This window comes from Oncorhynchus tshawytscha, unplaced genomic scaffold, assembly GCF_018296145.1.
Source record: "Oncorhynchus tshawytscha isolate Ot180627B unplaced genomic scaffold, Otsh_v2.0 Un_contig_7283_pilon_pilon, whole genome shotgun sequence".
Lineage (NCBI taxonomy): Eukaryota > Metazoa > Chordata > Actinopteri > Salmoniformes > Salmonidae > Oncorhynchus > Oncorhynchus tshawytscha.
In genome coordinates this window covers 197,878-213,973 of record NW_024609685.1, presented here as the reverse complement: position 1 = coordinate 213,973, position 16,096 = coordinate 197,878, and the positions used below count along the sequence as shown (strand labels likewise).

Genomic DNA, 16,096 nt, shown 5'->3' with positions numbered 1-16,096 from the left:
CTCTCTCTGTCTCCTCCCTCTCTCCCTCTCTTCCTCCCTTCTCTCTCTGCCTTCTCCCTCTCTTCCTCCCTTCTCTCTCTGTCTCCTCCCTCTCTTCCTCCCTTCTCTCTCTGTCTCCTCCCTCTCTTCCTCCCTTCTCTCTCTGCCTCCTCCCTCTCTCCCTCTCTTCTTCCCTTCTCTCTCTGCCTCCTCCCCCTCTCTCTCCCTCCTCCCTTCTCTCTCTGCCTCCTCCCTCTCTTCCTCCCCCTTCTCTCTCTGCCTCCTCCCTCTCTCCCTCTCTTCCTCCCTTCTCTATCTGCGTCCTCCCTCTCTCCCTCTCTTCCTCCCTTCTCTCTCTCTCTTCCTCCCTCTGCCTCCTCCCCCTCTCTCTGCCTCCTCCCTCTCTCCCTCTCTGCCTCCTCCCCCTCTCTGCCTCCTCCCTCTCTCCCTCTCTCCTCCTCCCCCCTCTCTGCCTCCTCCCTCTCTCCCTCTCTTCCTCCCTTCTCTCTCTGTCTCCTCCCTCCTTCCTCCCTTCCTTCCTTTCTCTCTCTGTCTCCTCCCTCTCTCCCTCTCTTCCTCCCTTCTCTCTCTGCCTCCTCCCTCTCTCCCTCTCTTCCTCCCTTCTCTATCTGCGTCCTCCCTCTCTCTCTCTCTTCCTCCCTTCTCTCTCTCTCTTCCTCCCTTCTCTCTCTGCCTCCTCCCCCTCTCTCTGCCTCCTCCCTTCTCTGTGTGTGAGCGTAGTCTGGGCGCTCAGCCAAGTAGAATGTGTTTTTGAATGAATATCTGATGCGGCTGGCTGTGGGAGGAGCTATGTTACTGGAGTACTGGGAGAAAAGGAGGGAGGGAGCGTGGGAGAGAGAGAGAGACAGACAGACCGAATGAGAGAGAGATGGAGAGAGTGTGAGAGAGAGAGAAAGGGAGAAACTGAGAGAGAGAAAGGGAGAGACAGACAGAGAGAGAGGTCTGACTGCCTTGCATAACACACGTTGGAGCAGCTTTGCACGCAGGACTTCATGTGATTCTTCAACCAGGGGGACTTCCTCTATCGCTGGCTCATCACAGAGCCTTACGGCTGGGTGTACATGTTCACCCTCTCTCCCGGACGGACCCTACCTGGAGCCTGGAGGAAAACAGGGCTGGCTCTGAAAAATAGACCTGCACAAAGGAGACGTAGAGAAAGAGGATTTCCCTATAGGAATACGTAGTGTAGAAGCTACACAGGCAAGAGGAAGTCTGACAATGCTCTGCCAGCTGTGGCTTTGTACAGCCTGGTAAGCTTTTCCCCTCTCCCTCGGCAAAGGCAGTGTTTCTTCTGGTTTCTTCTTGATTTGTGGCATAGTATTTTGGACCCTGGTCCTCTCCACTCATGCGTTCATCACCACTGTCATTCCCTCATCCAGTAATGCCCCTAGAGGCTACAGAACGTACACTGCATCTGGTTGGCTTTGGATCGCATTACGGTAAATACATTTACAAAAGAGCCAAGTCATACAGGTTTTGTAGAGAGAGGTGTTTGCTTGTTTACACGGGAATCCCTGACCTCTCTGTTTGTCTCTGCCTCTCTGTCTGCGTCTGTCTGCGTCTGTCTGTCGTCTAACATTGTGTGAGCTTAGTGAGGAGATGAGCGATGCAGGACGCTGGAGTCATTGTGAAAAGAAGACCAACAGCCAGCTAGCCACAGCTCTCTCTCTCTCTTTCTCTCTCACGCTAATACTGCGTTCATAACTAAATGGGAATTTACCACATACGACTGGGAAAAATCCAGTTGAACGGCCCTCCAACCGGTAATTACTAGTGTAAAACTCATCTGTCATCCTGAGCTGCCACTTCACCCACATGCTGACCTCTGACATCACCTACCAAGGAAATGACCTTCACAACAGCATTTTGGGTATTTAACTGCAACAACAAAACTTTTTTAAATAAAAATCAATCTGTTAATATGTTTGTTTTTTAACATTATAATTTGTTTATAAGCACGATAGCTGTACTTTTAGTTTATGGTTTACGCAGCTTGTTGGCCATTAGCCAATCGGCGTTTCTTTAAACTTGTTTCAAGTATGTGAATGCATCCAACGTTGTAAATTCCTACCTCCCACTTGGTGACGAACACAGCATTAGAATCTCCTTTACACTCCTGGTCCGCCTTTTAAAGGGAGAGTCAGTCGGGGAATGGAAGGGTTCATTTGGAGCATTAAAGCTAGTAGCCCAATAGACACACACAGATGGTTAACCTTGTTGTTTGGTACATTTATAGGAGATTTGTGTGGGAAAGATAATATCTGATGGAGAGTGTAGACAGTCAGTTAGTCATTGTCAGTCAGCCTGTCATTCAGTCAACCAGTCAGTCATTCAGCCAGTCAACCAGTCATTCAGCCAGTCAGTCAACCAGTCAGTCATTCAGCCAGTCAGTTAGTCATTGTCAGTCAGCCTGTCATTCAGTCAACCAGTCAGTCATTCAGCCAGTCAACCAGTCATTCAGCCAGTCAGTCAACCAGTCAGTCATTCAGCCAGTCAGTTAGTCATTGTCAGTCAGCCTGTCTTTCAGTCAACCAGTCAGTCATTCAGCCAGTCAGCCAATCATTCAGCCAGTCAACCAGTCAGTCAGCCAGTCAATCAGTCAGTCAATCAACCAGTCAGTCATTCAGCCAGTCAGTCAGTCAGACAGCTAGCCAGCCAGCCAGTCATTGTCAGTCAGCCAGCCAGTCATTAATTAATTCAGTCAGCGAGCCAGTTAGTCAGTCATTCATTAAGTCATTCAGCCAGCCAGTCTATCAGTCAGTTAGTCAGCCAGCCAGCCAGTCATTCAGTCAATCAGTCAGTCAGTAAGCCAGTCAGTCATCCATTCAGTCAGTCAGTCAGTCAGGTAGTCAGCCAGCCAGCCAGCCAGTCATTCAGCCAGTCATATGTAGTGTAGTCTCTGTGACAACAACAGAGTCAGGTAGTCAGCCAGCCAGTCAGCCAGTCATTCAGCCAGTCATATGTAGTGTAGTCTCTGTGACAACAACAGAGTCAGGTAGTCAGCCAGCCAGCCAGTCATTCAGCCAGTCATATGTAGTGTAGTCTCTGTGACAACAACAGAGTCAGGTAGTCAGCCAGCCAGCCAGCCAGTCATTCAGCCAGTCATATGTAGTGTAGTCTCTGTGACAACAACAGAGTCAGGTAGTCAGCCAGCCAGTCAGCCAGTCATTCAGCCAGTCATATGTAGTGTAGTCTCTGTGACAACAACAGAGTCAGGTAGTCAGCCAGCCAGCCAGTCATTCAGCCAGTCATATGTAGTGTAGTCTCTGTGACAACAACAGAGTCAGGTAGTCAGCCAGCCAGCCAGTCATTCAGCCAGTCATATGTAGTGTAGTCTCTGTGACAACAACAGAGTCAGGTAGTCAGCCAGCCAGCCAGCCAGTCATTCAGCCAGTCATATGTAGTGTAGTCTCTGTGACAACAACAGAGTCAGGTAGTCAGCCAGCCAGGCAGTCATTCAGCCAGTCATATGTAGTGTAGTCTCTGTGACAACAACAGAGTCAGGTAGTCAGCCAGCCAGTCAGCCAGTCATTCAGCCAGTCATATGTAGTGTAGTCTCTGTGACAACAACAGAGCCAGGTAGTCAGCCAGCCAGCCAGTCATTCAGCCAGTCATATGTAGTGTAGTCTCTGTGACAACAACAGAGTCAGGTAGTCAGCCAGCCAGCCAGCCAGCCAGTCATTCAGCCAGTCATATGTAGTGTAGTCTCTGTGACAACAACAGAGTCAGGTAGTCAGCCAGCCAGCCAGCCAGTCAGCCAGTCATTCAGCCAGTCATATGTAGTGTAGTCTCTGTGACAACAACAGAGTCAGGTAGTCAGCCAGCCAGCCAGTCATTCAGCCAGTCATATGTAGTGTAGTCTCTGTGACAACAACAGAGTCAGGTAGTCAGCCAGCCAGCCAGCCAGTCATTCAGCCAGTCATATGTAGTGTAGTCTCTGTGACAACAACAGAGTCAGGTGACAGAAACACCGCAAGGCAACATGTTGTTTCATCGTCAATGTTTGGTTGTTTTTTTTGTTATTTGGTCGTCAAAGCTCATTTCTGGGAATAATGTACATAATGTGACCATGGCCCATAAGGTCAAGTGCACTATATAGGGAATAGGGTGCCATACGGGATGCAACTAGTCCCTCTCCAGATCTGCCTAGCCAAAGGACCCAAAGAGCTTCCTGTATTTGTGGACTGTGGGTTTAGTACATGAGTGTTCTCATCAGTGTTATCTTACTGGCCGTGTGTTTGTTGGTCTCAAGGTTATAATAATAACTGTGGGAAATGGAGACGGTTTCCTCCTTGGTTTCTGTGCTGCTTGCTATCCATGTCAGTGAGTGCCTGCATCCCAAATGCCATCATACAGATACACTACATGACCAAAAGTATGTGGACACCTGCTCTTCGAACATCTCCTTCCAAAATCATGGGCATTTATATTGAGTTGGTCCCCCCTTTGCTGCTATGACAGCCTCCTGTCTTCTGGGAAGGCTTTCCACTAGATGTTGGAACATTACTGCAGGAGCTTGCTTCTATTCAGCCACAAGAGCATTAGTGAGGTGAGGCACTGATGTTAGACGATTAGGCCTGGCTCGCAGTCGACGTTCCAATTCATCCCAAAGGTGATCGATAGGGTACAGGTCAGGTCTTTGTGCAGGCCAGTCAAAATTTTCCACACTGATCATGACAAACCATTTCTGTACAGACCTCGCTTTGTGCACAGGGGCATTGTCATGCTGAAACAGGAAAGGGCCTTCCCCAAACTGTTGCCACAAAGTTGGAAGCACAGAATCGTCTGGAATGTCATTGTATGCTGTAGTGTTAAGATTTCCCTTCATTGGAACTAAAGGGCACAAACCATGAAAAACAGCCCCAGTCCATTATTCCTCCTCCACCAATCTTGGAGCAGGTAGTGTTGTCCTGGCATCCACCAAACCCAGATTTAGGACATAGCCAGTCATTGGTAGTGAGTGAGTTGAGTTGAGTTGAGTTGAGTTGAGGTAGGTGAGTTGAGTTGAGATGAGGTGAGGTGAGGTAGGTGAGGTAGGTGAGATGAGGTGAGGTAGTTGAGGTGAGGTGAGGTAGGTGAGTTGAGGTGAGGTAGGTGAGGTGATGTAGGTGAGGTGAGGTGAAGTAGGTGAGGTGAAGTAGGTGAGGTGAGGTAGGTGAGTTGAGGTAGGTGAGGTGAGGTGAGGTGAGGTAGGTGAGTTGAGGTAGGTGAGTTGAGGTAGGTGAGTTGAGGTAGGTGAGGTGAGGTAGGTGAGGTAAAGTAGGTGAGGTGAGTTGAAGTGAGGTGAGGTAGGTGAGGTGAGTGGAGGTAGGTGAGGTGAGTTGAGGTAGGTGAGGTAGGTGAGATGTTGAAGTGAGGTGAGGTAGGTGAGGTGAGTGGAGGTAGGTGAGGTGAGTTGCGGTAGGTGAGGTGAGGTAGGTGAGGTGAGGTAGGTGAGATGAGGAAGGTGAATTGAGGTGAGATGAGGTGAGGTGGGTGAGTTGAAGGGAGGTGAGGTAGGTGAGGTAGGTGAGGTGAGTTGAAGTGAGGTGAGGTGAGGTGGGTGAGTTGAGGTGAGATGAGGTAGATGAGTTGAGGTGAGATGAGGTGAGGTGAAGTAGGTGATGTGAGGTAGGTGAGTTGAGTTGAGGTGAAGTGAGGTAAGGTGAGTGAGTGAGTGGTAGTGAATGGAACAATGCTTGTTCCCATTCAGGATGTGTCTGCTGCCTCTGGGGCATGTGAGGAGAGACTCTCCATATAGCTGAGCACAGGAGAGTTGTCCAAGGGTGCTGGGATCCTCTGGTTGTCTTTAGCGTTGTGGGGCAGTGTGTGTGTGTGTGTGTGTGTGTGTGTGTGTGTGTGTGTGTGTGTGTGTGTGTGTGTGTGTGTGTGTGTGTGTGTGTGTGTGTGTGTTGGACTGTAAACAGATGACTATTTTTACACCAGTGGAAAGTGGGACATGGTGTCTCCGTGTTGTGACTCTCCTGTAACCATGCCTCAGAGATTGTTTTTGTGTTACCGCAGTGTTCATTGTCAAGGCTCGGGTTGTCGTGGTGTTTTCCTCGTGGTGTTATCATGGGATTGCCATGGTGATGGGGTTGTGCTGTAGCAGTGTCGTAGTGTGTGTGTGTCTGTGTGGAGCTAATCGACAATGTCTGCGTGAAGTGGAGGCGATATGGTGCTCTGATGCTACAGGCACCGCTTAATGTGGGTCAGGAAAAGCAGCTCTCTCTCTCCCTCCCCTCTCTCTTCTCTCTCTTTCTCCCATCCTCTGCCACTTTCTGTTTTTCCTTTCTCCCTCGCTCTCGCTTTGTTTTTCTCTCTTTTTTCCCCTCCCTCTTTCTCTGTCACTCCATGTTTTTCGCTGCATCTCTCCCTCCCTGCCTGCCATCATGCGTTGTCTTCCTCCTCTCTGGTTATCTCCTCTCCTTCTCCCTTTCTTCCTGCCTCTCTGTTTATCTCCTCTCCTTCTCCCTGCCTCTCTGGTTATCTCCTCTCCTTCTCCCTTTCTTCCTGCCTCTCTGTTTATCTCCTCTCCTTCTCCCTGCCTCTCTGTTCATCTCCTCTCCTTCTCCTTTTCTTCCTGACTCTGTTTATCTCCTCTCCTTCTCCCTTTCTTCCTGCCTCTCTGTTTATCTCCTCTCCTTCCTGCCTCTCTGTTTATCTACTCTCTTTCTCCATTTCTTCCTGTCTGTTTATCTCCTCTCCTTCTCCCCTTCTTCCTGCCTCTCTGTTTATCTCTCTCTCCTTCCCTCTTCCCCTTCTTCCTGCCTCTCTGTTTATCTCCTCTCCTTCACCCTTTCTTCCTGCCTCTCTGTTTATCTCCTCTCCTTCACCCTTTCTTCCTGCCTCTCTGTTTATCTCCTCTCCTTCTCCCTTTCTTCCTGCCTCTCTGTTTATCTCCTCTCCTTCTCCCTTTCTTCCTGCCTCTCTGTTTATCTCCTCTCCTTCTCCCTTTCTTCCTGCCTCTCTGTTTATCTCCTCTCCTTCTCCCTTTCTTCCTGCCTCTCTGTTTATCTCCTCTCCTTCTCCCTTTCTTCCTGCTTCTCTGTTTATCTCCTCTCCTTCTCCCCTTCTCCCTTTCTTCCTGCCTCTCTGTTTATCTCCTCTCCTTCTCCCTTTCTTCCTGCCTCTCTGTTTATCTCCTCTCTTGCCTCTCAGCTGCACCTCTCCTTTGTTATCTCTGGTACATCTAGCAGGCTTTATCCGGCTGTTCTGTTATAGTATAGAATGGTACACCTAGCAGGCTTTATCAGGCTGTTCTGTTATAGATATAGAATGGTACATCTAGCAGGCTTTATCAGGCTGTTCTGTTATAGATATAGAATGGTACATCTAGCAGGCTTTATCCGGCTGTTCTGTTATAGATATAGAATGGTACATCTAGCAGGCTTTATCCGGCTGTTCTGTTATAGATATAGAATGGTACATCTAGCAGGCTTTATCAGGCTGTTCTGTTATAGATATAGAATGGTACATCTAGCAGGCTTTATCAGGCACACATGGAGGTTCACTGAGGTCTTCAGTCCGGTTGCCTGTATGTTTATTGTTGAATGTGTAGATGATGTAGATGTGATGACGTGAGGCAGGGGGTAATATACACAATACAACGTGACTTCCTAGAACATCATGATGTGATTGTCAAATTATCATTTCAATGCGGAGTGACTTGGGTGAAATGTATGGACACGCACACGCACGCACACACACACACGCACACACACACACACACACGCACATAAATACACACACACAGGCCTCCCGAGTGGCGCAGTGGTCTAAGGTACTGCATCACTAGCTGTACCATTAGAGATTCTGGGTTCGAGTCCAGGCTCTGTCGCAGCCTGTGATATAAATACACACAGAACAACAACCAGGATGTCATTGGATCTGGTGTCTGGCTTGATTTTCACACCTACCTTTTTCCACTCACAGTCATTGAAGCAGGGGTTGGTACAGGTTCAGGAAACAGAACCAAAAACGGTGAAAAAACAACAAAAATTCAAGTAACAGAAATAGAACCAGCAACTAAAGAGATCTCTAGTGTTCCGGAACAGAACTGTTATTTTCAAATCTTGAGAATCTGTTAATAATGTTATTGTTTTGTTCAAGTAAAGTTCTGATGCTAGTAATAGCCTAAACTCATGCCATGATGTTCAGCGCTTCAAGCCAAGCCCGTTACATGTCCTCTTTCTCACTCTCTACTCACCCGCATCTCATGCCTGCAGGGGCGCATGTTAAAATATGGAATGTGATGATTGCATATATCCTTTGACGTGTGTCATGCACAGAGAGTAAGCATGTTGGAAATGTACAGCCATCATTCTTCTCTGTTGTTTCTACATGCTAGAACATAACAATTGTGTTTCTTCCTCTGTCTCCAGATTTACAGCTGGCGGACGTTGTGGAGGCTGGTGGTTAGTCAGAGATGATTCCTCATGAAGTCCATGGAGTCGTCCTCTCTGTCGCCTGGCGGGCGTCACTCTGCCCTCTCTAGACTACTGAGTCCAGGACACACAGTCACACAGTGAAGACCTGAAAGAGACCTGATAGAGCCCACGACAACACTGAGAGAGAGAGAGAGATGTTTCCCATGCCAATAAAGCCCTTAAATTGAATTGAAATTGAGAGAGAAACAGAGATAGGGACAAAGAGAGAGAGAAACAGTAGGTTCAAAAAACCTACTTGAGAGACAAACAAAGAGTGAAAACCAACCATGAAATCCAACCAGGAGAGGAGCCATGGCTGTCTACCTCCAAAGAAGCGTGAGATCCTAGCCCTGGAGCAGAGGCCTGTGGTGGTAACAGCAGCAGCTGAGATCCTGGCTCTGGAGCAGAGGCCTGTGGTGGTACCAGCAGCAGCTGAGATCCTAGCACTGGAGCAGAGGCCTGTGGTGGTAACAGCAGCAGCTGAGATCCTGGCTCTGGAGCAGAGGCCTGTGGTGGTACCAGCAGCAGCTGAGATCCTAGCCCTGGAGCAGAGGCCTGTGGTGGTAACAGCAGCAGCTGAGATCCAAGCTCTGGAGCAGAGGCCTGTGGTGGTACCAGCAGCAGCTGCAGCCTCAGCAGACACTACCTTACACACAGAGAACCTGGCTTGGCTGGCCAATGTAGCCAGCGAACGCTGCAGATCCACAGAAACTCCCAGCCCCAGGTTTCATGTCTCCTCGTCCTCCTCTTCATCCCCCTCTGCTCTCCCCCTGTCCTCTCTCTCCACGATCTACCCCACTGGGGTGGGGCTCAGCCAACAGGGTGGGACAATCCAGTACGCCCAGCTGGCCCCTAACCTCCAGTTCATTAGCTCGGGGCCGTACACTGGCTATATCTCCTCTCAGATCATCCAGTCCACTGCCACCAGTGTAGCCGCCTCCACAGGGCAACAGCGCCACCATCTGGACGGCCACTGCTACACCACCGCCCTCATCTCCCAGGCCACCAAGGTGTGTGTCTATTGTGTATGCATTCGGAAAGTATTCAGACCCCTTGACTTTTTCCACATTTTGTTACGTTACAGCCTTGTTCTAAAATGTATTCAATTGTTTTTTTCCCCCTCATCAATCTACACACAATAAGGTATTTTTTACATTTATTTTTATAAAAATGTATAAAAACCTGGTTTTGCTTTGTCATTATGTTCACTGTGTTCAGATTGTTTATGTATTTAATCCATTGTTGGTAAAGTCAAGGGGTCTGAATACTTTCCAAAGGCACCGTATATCGGTGTTGGGGAGTAGTGAACTACATGGAGTCAACTAGTAAGTTAACTACATTTTGCAGTATTTTGCTGGTAGTTTAACTAAATTATGGGAAGACAATTTGTCAGACCTGCCCAATTCTCACTTAAAACATCAATTTTTTGTGTTTAATAGACTAAATTGTGATCTGTTTTTGCGATTTCTAGACTATGACATTTCAGATTTCAATATGATAATGCATCATTAAAGTAGTCAACTACTTTTTCAAGGTAACTTTAAGGTTCAGTAAACTATATTTTCTTAAGGCTAGATTTAATGTAGCGTAACTTCTTCCAGAGTGAAGTAATTGTTAGCTTGATAAACTTTCATAGTAGCTTCCCCAACACTGGTATTTATTGTGTAATTAATTAGTAGTATTATTATTATACAGTGGGGCAAAAAAGTATTTAGTCAGCCACCAGTTGTGCAAGTTCTCCCACTTAAAAAGATGAGAGAGGCCTGTAATTTTCATCATAGGTACACTTCAACTATGACAGGCAAAATGAGAAAAAAAATCTAGAAAATCACATTGTAGGATTTTTTAATGAATTTATTTGCAAATTATGGTGGAAAATAAGTATTTGGTCAATAACAAAAGTTTATCTCAATACTTTGTTATATACCCTTTGTTGGCAATGACAGAGGTCAAACATTTTTTGTAAGTCTTCACAAGGTTTTCACACACTGTTGCTGGTATTTTGGCCCATTCCTCCATGCAGATCTCCTCTAGAGCAGTGATGTCTTGGGGCTGTTGCTGGGCAACACGGACTTTCAACTCCCTCCAAATATTTTCTATGGGGTTGAGATCTGGAGACTGGCTAGGCCACTCCAGGACCTTGAAATGCTTCTTATGAAGCCACTCCTTCGTTGCCCGGGCGGTGTGTTTGGGATCATTGTCATGCTGAAAGACCCAGCCACGTTTCATCTTCAATGCCCTTGCTGATGGAAGGAGGTTTTCACTCAAAATCTCACGATACATGGCCCCATTCATTCTTTCCTTTACACAGATCAGTCGTCCTGGTCCCTTTGCAGAAAAACAGCCCCAAAGCATGATGTTTCCACCCCCATGCTTCACAGTAGGTATGGTGTTCTTTGGATGCAACTCAGCATTCTTTGTCCTCCAAACACGATGAGTTGAATTTTTAACCAAAAAGTTATATTTTGGTTTCACCTGACCATATGACATTCTCCCAATCTTCTTCTGGATCATCCAAATGCTCTCTAGCAAACTTCAGATGGGCCTGGACATGTACTGGCTTAAGCAGTGGGACACGTCTGGCACTGCAGGATTTGAGTCCATGGCGGCATAGTGTGTTACTGATGGTAGGCTTTGTTACTTTGGTCCCAGATCTCTGCAGGTCATTCACTAGGTCCCCCCGTGTGGTTCTGGGATTTTTGCTCACCGTTCTTGTGATCATTTTGTCCCCACGGGGTGAGATCTTGTGTGGAGCCCCAGATCGAGGGAGATCATCAGTGGTCTTGTATGTCTTCCATTTCCTAATAATTGCTCCCACAGTTGATTTCTTCAAACCAAGCTGCTTACCTATTGCAGATTCAGTCTTCCCAGGATGGTGCAGGTCTACAATTATGTTTCTGGTGTCCTTTGTCAGCTCTTTGGTCTTGGCCATAGTGGAGTTTGGAGTGTGACTGTTTGAGGTTGTGGACAGGTGTCTTTTATACTGATAACAAGTTCAAACAGGTGCCATTAATACAGGTAACGAGTGGAGGACAGAGGAGCCTCTTAAAGAAGTTACAGGTCTGTGAGAGCCAGAAATCTTGCTTGTTTGTAGGTGACCAAATACTTATTTTCCACCATAATTTGCAAATAAATTCATAAAAAATCCTACAATGTGATTTTCTGGATTTTTTTTTCTCATTTTGCCTGTCATAGTTGAAGTGTACCTATGAAGAAAATTACAGGCCTCTCTCATCTTTTTAAGTGGGAGAACTTGCACAATTGGTGGCTGACTAAATACTTTTTTGCCCCACTGTATAATTATTAGTTTTTTTCATGTTTTGGTTGGTGCGAACAAATATCCCCTTTGGGGCGATTAATGAAATACTCTGTTATGTTAAGGTTGGGGACCAGCAGAACCAGGTCCAGATAGGTCTGCCGTCTGACCTGGCTGTTATGTTATGTTAAGGTTGGGGACCAGCAGAACCAGGTCCAGATATGTCTGCCGTCTGACCTGGCTGTTATGTTATGTTAAGGTTGGGGACCAGCAGAACCAGGTCCAGATAGGTCTGCCGTCTGACCTGGCTGTTATGTTATGATAAGGTTGGGGACCAGCAGAACCAGGTCCAGATAGGTCTGCCGTCTGACCTGGCTGTTATGTTATGACAAGGTTGGGGACCAGCAGAACCAGGTCCAGATAGGTCTGCCGTCTGACCTGGCTGTGTCCGTTGGAGGGACCCACTTCACCACTACCCACCAGTACATCCAGCTGGACAGCAGCAGCCCTCTGACCGTCACCTCCCCTACCCAGGGCCACCTCCAGCCTCTCCAGCTCCACACCCACCCTGGGGTGGGCCTCCTCCCCCACACCCTCACCCTCGCCCCCTCCCAGGTGCTGGTCCAGTATACGGATGGGTTAGGGGTCAACAAAGCTGAGGGCGGACACACCAAGGTATTTACATCGTTTTTTAAAATTTAAGACATTTTTAGATGTTGAACTGTTTGCGAGGAGAGCTTGTGGGTAAGCATGTCATTCTACAGTGTAGACTACACTGTATCCTGTGGATATGACAAATAAAGATTGATTTTATTTGAAGGTGGTGCAGCTGAATGGAGAGCTGGAGAGGAGTTTCGGTAAACAGAGCTGTGCTGGCATCAAAGGAACCTCCTACTCTAACCAGAACAATCAACAGGTTCACCATGGATATGAAGCTCGACACATCCTCATTCCCGCAGACTACACTACCCAGGATTCCACAGGACTACAAACCTCCCTGGTGCTGGTAGCAAACGCCCAGCCCAACCCCCACCCCAACCCTCACCCTACCAGTGGTGCTGAGCAGGACAAGGTCCAGGTCCACCCATCACCAATACACAGTGAGGGAGGAGGCATCTGTCTAAGGAAACCTGTCTCCAGAACCTCCTCTTTCACCTCCCTCAACTCCTCTGAGGCTCTGAAGGTCTCTTCTGCCCCTCACACGGTTATCCAGACCACCCACCACTCTGACGAGCATGTACACAGCCTGTACTCCACCACCCAGGCACCAATCATCGGCTACATCGCCAGGGCAGGTAACCAGCATGGCGTCAGCTACGCCACCCTGCCGCAGCACCTGGTCATCCCGGACGGCCAGTCCCTCCAGTCTCTCCTGATACCCGTTAACGGAGTTACCACCACTACGGACCTCGAGGCTGCCTGCTCGGTGACCGCCAGGACGGCCAGCACCACCGCCTCTCAGCTGGCTCCAGCGACCGCATCCCTCCCCCGCCACACCTACCTCACCGCGTCCCTGTCCAAGTGTGAGATGCTGGGGTCGGACGGCCACCACCAGTCCCCTGCTGTACTCCAGGCCCAAGTACTACCCATCCAACACATCCAAATCCCGTCTAACACACCTGCTAATGTGGTGGCGTCCCCCTCCCCTGCCCTAGCCATAGTTCCAGGACCTGTCCAGGCCTCCCCCTCTCTCTCCTCTTCCCCCTCCCCTGCCCCAGCCCTAGCTCCAGGACCTGTCCAGGCCTCCCCATCTCTCTCCTCCTCTCCAACCACGCTCCCTCCGTTCTTCATGCGTGGCTCCATCATCCAGCTGGCGGATGGGGAGCTGAAGCGAGTGGAGGACCTGAAGACGGAGGACTTTATCCAGAGTGCTGAGATCAGCAGTGAGCTGAAGATTGACTCCAGCACAGTGGAACGCATCGACACGGGCCAGACACCCAACGCTGTCATCATACAGTTTGGTGTCGGGGAACACAAAGCACAGGTAAGCTTGCGATGCTTGTTGTTGTCTCCATTCCCCTAGACTCAGTGCCAGTCTGTTTGTACTACCCTGCCAACGCCTTGTCACTCATTCTCACACCGCAATGGTGTTGAAAAGAGCCCCACCAGATCTGAGACCAGGCTACCATAACCCCATCCTAATGTCAATGTTTATGCCAATAACAGTTTATTGTGTATCCTTTGTGTGTTGCATTCCTCTGCAGGTGTGTGTGGAGGTGCTGTTAGAGTACCCGTTCTTTGTGTTCGGCCAGGGCTGGTCGTCCTGCTGCCCTGACCGGACCACTCAGCTGTTGGAGCTGAGCTGTGCCAAGCTGTGTGTTGGGGACGTGTGTGTCTCCCTGACCCTCAGGAGCCTGAGGGGCGGCAGTGGCTCTGTGTCTGGGAGGAACCACAACAGCCAGGGTCACGAGGTCAAGCTGAGGCACAGCCACAACACTGGGGACATCACACAGGGGTCTAACCGCCAGGGGAACAGTCAGGGGAATAGCCAGAGTAATGGTCAGAGTAATGGTCAGAGAGACGGTCAGAGTATGGACAAGGACTTTAGGAACAGTTTGAATGCTGCAGGCAGCAACAGTGTCTTCCTGGTGCAAGTGGCCAAAACAGACCGGTTGAATAAGGAGGACAGGGACGTCCCCCGCTGTGTGGACCAGGTGACAGGATCTGGACTGAGACCCGGATCTGGACCAGGGGTCTACGGAATTAGAGTTGGACCCAGGAGCACCTCGGACCTGCAGGCTGTCTCAGGGAATGGAGAGATGATAGGGAGAGACAATGGAGAGATGAGAGAGAGAGAACAGAATAGCCCCATGCTCCCTCTGCCCCTCAAGACAGAAGTGGGTGAGGCAGACAAAGAAAAACCCTGGGGTCGTAAGAGGAGGTGGTCTGCTCCAGAGAGAGATCAGACAGAGAGGGCGGATGAGGAACCCCCTTTGACTCTGCCAAAACCCTCTTTTATAACTCAGCAGGTCAAGCTCTCCATCGAAGGAAGGTCAAAGGTTAGTCGTTGAAGGAGCTGGAGTGTTGTACAGGAGGTAGGGAACATAGTTTTATATGTTTGTAACGTTGTTAGTGCTGTTTGGTTTAATCTATCTATCCACATTAATGGAAAGGATTCATTTACCTGGTATATACATGTTTTATGATTCTATTTCTATGGAAGGAACATTGTTGTCTCTGTGTTTGGCCCACTGCCTGGGAGGCCAGTCTCTCTCCAGAACACAGTGAGTGGCCCACAGCCTGGGAGGCCATTCTCTCTCCAGAACACAGTTAGTGGCCCACTGCCTGGGAGGCCAGTCTCTCTCCAGAACACAGTGAGTGGCCCACTGCCTGGGAGGCCAGTCTCTCTCCAGAACACAGTGAGTGGCCCACTGCCTGGGAGGCCAGTCTCTCTCCAGAACACAGTTAGTGGCCCACTGTCTGGGAGGCCAGTCTCTCTCCAGAACACAGTTAGTGGCCCACTGCCTGGGAGGCCAGTCTCTCTCCAGAACACAGTTAGTGGCCCACTGCCTGGGAGGCCAGTCTCTCTCCAGAACACAGTTAGTGGCCCACTGCCTGGGAGGCCAGTCTCTCTCCAGAACACAGTTAGTGGCCCTCTGCCTGGGAGGCCAGTCTCTCTCCAGAACACAATGAGTGGATACTGTAGCTAGCAGATGGTTGACCTGGAAAGGCTTGAATTTACTAAACCATGAGATTTGTCCTCTATATTGACCTATAAAGTGAATTATGCATGTGTGAGTTATATCAATTGATAATTTCTGCCTTGTTAGAATACAACCCTCTACTGCTCATCGTTACCCTCAGTCATCAGAACTCCCACCCCCCATACATTTGAGGACATTGTTTAGTTTTCATTTTGCTGCCTCAGGACAACATTGTGCAGTTAGGCTACTTTAAAGGGAAATACAATGCTGAATGATAGACATGTAGATTCCCATACAATGAACCCAGGGTCATTCTAAGGGCCAAAGCAGCCTAATTGAGCAGTTAAGATCATACCCTCTGATTGTGAGGACAGTCCCAGCGAGGAAGAATGGACCTCAGAATCAGGTTTGAGAGGCAGTGAAATACTAGTTTAGGGAAAGCTTTCACTATCAGCTTTTCCATGGTGTTATAGTATTAGTAGTGGCAGTAGTGGCACAGAACGCCTAAATCTACCCCCCCAAAAAAAAAAATAGGATGGAATATTTGTTTCAATGAAAAACCACAATGTGTGTAGTAAAGGATTACACATACACCGTATACAGTGCATTCCTGAAGTATTCAGACCCTTTGACTTTTCATACATTATGTTACGTTACAGCCTTATTCTGAAATGGATTTTTCTTTTTAAGTCTTTATCAATCTACACACAATACCACATAATGACAAAGTGAAAACATTTTTTTTTAGACATTTTTAACCCCAAAAACCAGTAATTCCTTATTTACGT

General features: G+C 48.5%; 1 protein-coding gene across 4 annotated transcripts; it reads left to right on the top strand.

Annotated features, from left to right (window-relative positions):
• The first annotated feature begins 746 nt into the window (after positions 1-746).
• Positions 747-15,836, top strand: LOC112241046 (ataxin-1). Of its 4 annotated transcripts, XM_042316941.1 has the most exons (6): positions 747-1,439; positions 1,593-1,870; positions 8,364-9,418; positions 12,058-12,339; positions 12,485-13,648; positions 13,869-15,836. In XM_042316941.1, the coding sequence occupies exons 3-6, from the start codon at positions 8,696-8,698 to the stop codon at positions 14,673-14,675; spliced, it is 2,976 nt and encodes a 991-aa protein (XP_042172875.1). In that variant the 5' UTR covers positions 747-1,439; positions 1,593-1,870; positions 8,364-8,695; the 3' UTR covers positions 14,676-15,836. The 4 variants fall into 4 exon arrangements, with proteins under 4 accessions (XP_042172875.1, XP_042172876.1, XP_042172877.1 ...); XM_042316942.1 differs by lacking the exon at positions 1,593-1,870 and having other exon boundaries at positions 747-1,250; XM_042316943.1 differs by lacking the exon at positions 1,593-1,870.
• The last annotated feature ends 260 nt before the right edge of the window (positions 15,837-16,096 follow it).